Source organism: Triticum dicoccoides, chromosome 6A (genome assembly GCF_002162155.2).
Source record: "Triticum dicoccoides isolate Atlit2015 ecotype Zavitan chromosome 6A, WEW_v2.0, whole genome shotgun sequence".
In the NCBI taxonomy this organism is placed as follows: domain Eukaryota; kingdom Viridiplantae; phylum Streptophyta; class Magnoliopsida; order Poales; family Poaceae; genus Triticum; species Triticum dicoccoides.
In genome coordinates this window covers 389,662,101-389,667,045 of record NC_041390.1, presented here as the reverse complement: position 1 = coordinate 389,667,045, position 4,945 = coordinate 389,662,101, and the positions used below count along the sequence as shown (strand labels likewise).

General features: G+C 52.4%; 1 protein-coding gene across 1 annotated transcript; it reads left to right on the top strand.

The window, feature by feature from the left end:
* The first annotated feature begins 3,778 nt into the window (after window positions 1–3,778).
* Window positions 3,779–4,945, top strand: LOC119319205. Its single transcript, XM_037593695.1, has 2 exons — window positions 3,779–4,316; window positions 4,413–4,945. The coding sequence occupies exons 1-2, from the start codon at window positions 3,954–3,956 to the stop codon at window positions 4,608–4,610; spliced, it is 561 nt and encodes a 186-aa protein (XP_037449592.1). The 5' UTR covers window positions 3,779–3,953; the 3' UTR covers window positions 4,611–4,945.

Below are 4,945 nucleotides of genomic sequence, written 5' to 3'. Positions count from 1 at the left end.
AGATGACCCTTGGGCTCCGGAAACCCAAGGGAAAAAGAGGCTAGGTGGCAAATGATAAAACCAAGGTTGGGCATTGTTGGAAGAGTTTTATTCAAGGCGATTTGTCAAGGGGTTCCCATTATTACCCAACCGCGTAAGGAACGCAAAATCCGGGAACATAACACCGATATGACGGAAACTAGGGCGGCAAGAGTGGAACAAAACACTAGGCAAAAGGCCGAGCCTTCCACCCTTTACCAAGTATATAGATGCATTAATTAAATAAGATATATTGTGATAACCCAACAAGTAAACATGTTCCAACAAGGAACAACATCTCCATGTTCCAGCAAGGAACAAACTTCAATCTTCACCTGCAACTAACAACGTTATAAGAGGGGCTGAGCAAAGCAGTAACATAGCCAAACAACGGTTTGCTAGGACAAGGTGGGTTAGAGGCTTGGCTCAACAATATGGGAGGCATGATAAGCAAGTGGGAGGTATCGCAGCATAGGCATAGCAAAAGAGCGAGCAACTAGCAAGCAAAGATAGAAGTGATTTCGAGGGTATGATCATCTTGCCTACAAAGTTGTCAGAGTTGACTGGATCCTCGAAAACAAACTCAACGGGCTCCTCGCAAACGCGACATTATTGGAACCAACCCGAAGAAGCAACACCGGAAAGAAGCACACAACATAGTAAACAACCACCACATAAGCATGACATGATGCACAACCAAGTATGATGCATGTCCGGTTTAAATATGCATGGCATGGCAAAGTGCACAAACAATACTACAAATTAAGTGGATCTCAATATGCAACGAGTTGCATATTGACGGAACACCACATGACTTATTTTGTTCTCTCTCGGTTATGTACCCAACAATATTAAATGTTATTAAGCATGGCAAGAGGTGAAGCATAAAAGAAACTATCTAACTAAGCAATTTAAATGGGGCCGGATATAATAAACAACAAATCCGGTAAATCCCCATATGCATATATTAGGTTTGGTACTGTTCTGCCTTAAACACAATTTTGAGTTATTAAACATGCAAGAAAAGTGCACCATGTTAAACTAGGCATTTTTCTACCCCATTTACATATAAAGTTTATTAAATTTGGAGCTATGGTTGAATAGTTATGAATTAAAGTATTTTAGCATGGCATCGGAGCAAATTATATGCAAACAACATTTTAAACATTTTAAGCATAGATGAAAGTTGCAAATTATTAATCTACACAAAATTCTGAGCAAGTTTCATATACAAATCATTTTAATATGATGCACGGTTATTAAGTTATTATATGCATGAACATGGAGGGTTTTCTGCAAAATAGGTAAACTCTGGATAAAAGACAAAATCGCAAACACGGAAAAAAAACTACATTGGGCCAAATCTGCAGCCTGGCCCAACAGTGGAAGAGGGAAAAAGGGCGCTGGGGTCAGCTCACATTGGGCTGAGGCCCAGTCGATGCAGCAGGCCGGTTTGGGCTCGGTGAAGGAGGCAGGCCCGCTGGGGAGGCGCGATGAGGCACGAGGCGAGGCGCTGGACGAGTGGGCTGTCAACGCGGCTGCGTTCTCCTCGCTCGTTCACGAAGCAGAGGACACAGGGGGACGGCGGCAAAGCGGCAGCGGAGGGTGGCGGATCCGGCAGGCGACGCGGCAGGGGAAGCAGGAGCCATCGATGTCGTCTTCGTCGTGGATGCAGGCGCGCGGCGGTGCAGGCTTCGTCGGGCGCGGAGGACGGAGCTGAATCGAGGCAGAAGAAGGCCCCGGGCGGCGGCTCTGCGAGGGGGCTTGGCACGGCAACGGAGCCGGTCTCCGAGAGGGGCGGCGCTTGACGGCAGGGCGATGCGAGCAGGGCTCTCGGTCTGGCGATCGCCAAGCTGGAGGCGGGGGTGGTTCGGTGGCGTCGGCGTGGATCCGGGTCGAGGAGGCTGCAGCGGCTTCCGTGCGAGGAAAAAAAACAAGGGCGACGGGGAGGCAGCAGCGGAGGGCGGCAACACCACGTGATGAGCTCGGGAGTTTTTCCATGGCGCCATTGTTCTCCTGTGAATAGAGAAAAGAGAGTGACGTGGTGAGGGAGGAAGCAGAGACAAAGGCGGCAGGGAGAGAAGATAGAGATGGAGAGGGGCAGCGGGGTGGAGCTCCTGCTGGTATTGCTCCGGCGAGGGGCAACAGGTGGTGATGGAGCTCCGACATGGAGCTGGTGCTACGCGGGTCAACGGGGAAACAACAACCATGGGGATCGGGAGGAGGAGCGGGGTTGGTCAGGCACGGAAACAGAGGAGGTGGGTGCCGACGGATCTGGGCGATGTGATGGGGAGTAGTGGCGGTGGCTGAGAGGATCCCTAGGAAATAGGGTTAGGTCCAAAATGGATTAGGGATAGACTATATATAAGGGAAGAAGGGATTTTTTGGATCATCCGATCGAATCCGACAGACAAGAATAAATATGCTAGGGAGTCCAATTAACAAAACGGAGACGTTTTGTAGATGTTTGGGGATGTTCCGGACACAACGGTGACGACTGCTCGGGTCGGGTCCGGGACAATTTCGGACGCGCACGTGAGGGGTTCGATGCACTGTGCAGAGAGGGTTTCAGACCGTGCGGTCGCATCGGACAACTCCGGAAGCGAAGAGGGGAAGGAGGATGGACTAGGTGGGCTGTGGCGAGACTGCGAGGGGGAGAAGAGAGAGAGGGCCCGGCATCTGTTTCCGGAGACCGAAAACGTCCGACGTTAGACCGGCTATAATGCCGCTATAGTTAACGTTGGGGCGTCAAACGAACTCCGAATGCGATGAAACTTGACAGGCGGTCTATCTACACTATAACAACATCGCATGCCAACTTTCAACCCAATCCGAGAACATTTTCCGGCCACTTATAAAATAATATTTCGGACATGCCGCGGACGCGTGCAAGTGTGGTTGGGCTCAGAACGGACAACGGAGAGAACTCGGAGAACCCGGACGGATGCAGGTTTTGAAAACATGATGATGCAATGCACAAGATGACATGATAAGATGCGACACGCAAGCAAATGACATGGCAACGACAACGAATAACTGGAAGACACCTGGCGCATCGGTCTCGGGGCGTCACATCCACCAACTCCCAACGTCACACCCCACCCCTGCCCCAAATCCGCCCAGATCTGGCCAAAATCGACGCAAACACCGTCGCTCCATCTCCAGCAGTCGCTAGCCACCGGGGCACAGGCGACAACGAGCAGCACCTAGGCCGCTAGCATCCATCCCGAGCCCCCAACCACCAAGGCCACCCACGTCGTCCCGCTCATGTCAAATCTAAAGGGGATTGACACCTCGCCAAACATGCCATCCGCCTTGTCCCGCGCCACCCAACAGCTCTCCACACTGCCTCCACCAACCGTCATCGTCGTTGAAGCCGTTGCTGGTGCCACGCCTTGCAAAGCACCACACATCCATCCGAGTTCGCTACCCCGCGCTACTCAGTTCCGAGGAAAGGGAGAACATGGCCCCGTTGTCGCTTGCACCGACCGGGCTTTGCTCGACGGCGATGAAGGGGAGTGAATGCAAGGATGGAGAAGGTGCGGACACAGGAGGGTCCCCTAGGAGCGGGAGCGGGCCAGGCGAGGTGTTTTTCTTTTTCCATGTATCCTCAGGCAGCCAGGGTGTTTCGTACTTATGGTAAACTTTTTATAATAAATTCGGGTCTTTCTTTGAAAAAAGAAAAAGAAACCAAAACAATTTGGTGGCTCAAGCCGATCTGCTCATAAACAACTCACCACCTCTCTCGGTCCCTAAAAAACTGATGAAAAAAAGAGGCTCACGATCTCTCGGCCGCCACATTTTCGAATTGCCGCTCGGCAAGCCCCAATTTTCGAAATTCCAGGCCCCAAACCCAGACCCCGCTCCTCACCCCGCATCTACGCACCACCACCGGATCCCCTCCTCGCGCTGCCGCGCCCATAGCGCCCCAGCCGATGGCGGCCACCTCCGTCGGCGGCGAGTGGGAGATCGAATACGATGAAGGCTTCGTCTTCAAGCGCCCCCGCGTCCTCTACCCGGATGGCGCCGAAGATACCGGCACGGCGGCGCCCTCTACACCGGCCCCGGACCTCGAGTCCGCCCGCCTCCAGCGCCGCCGCCGCGCGCTCCTCCACCTCCGCGCCAAGTACCAGCCGGAGCTCTCCCGCTGGGAGTCCCTCTCCTCCGACATCCTTGCTCCGCCCCCCGCCTCCACCGCAGCCACTTCTGGAGCTTCGTCCGCTTCCCCTCTTCCCCTCACCCCCTCGGCCGCCACAATCTCCTCGGACCACATTATCCTCGATGACTATCTCGCGGAGGTAAGATCCTAAACAACCTGCTTCGCTCCATCAGCTCACCTAGTCCTCTCCCCGCTGCCTAGCTGCTAATGCGTTCTTTTGGGGGTGGTTGTGCAGGTGGAGGCGCAGGAGGAAATGCTCAAAAGAGCATCAGAGATGTGCGAGGAGATTGTTGAGTTCTGCAATGAGTACGAGGCAGCCGTCGTGGATGCCGTTGCCGCGCTGCCGGTATGGGGGGATCCACGTGACCTTGTGAACTCCCTGTGCAGTGCAGATGAGCAGGCTGCCGGGCAGCCTGTCCCTGGTATTAATTAGGCACTGTGCAATTTAATTGGGGCCATTTGTATTTAACTAGATAGCTTGCTTTGTTGTGTTTGGTGAATTGCAGTTCGATTGGAGGCAGAAACTAGGCTCAATACTTGTAGGATTGGCACAGATTTCCTCCTGTTGTACCTGAGGGGGTTGTGGACATTGCAACTGTGTAACTAATTTAGGGTATGTTGGGCTAAAATATTTTAGATTTATTTTTTATCAGGTGCTGTCTTAAGTATTGGAGTTGTACTTGTGTATGGAAGTGTTTTTGTGCCTGATTTGCACATGACTTAATATGTTTCTTGCCTTCCAAACCGGATGAATTGTGTTGGAGTTAA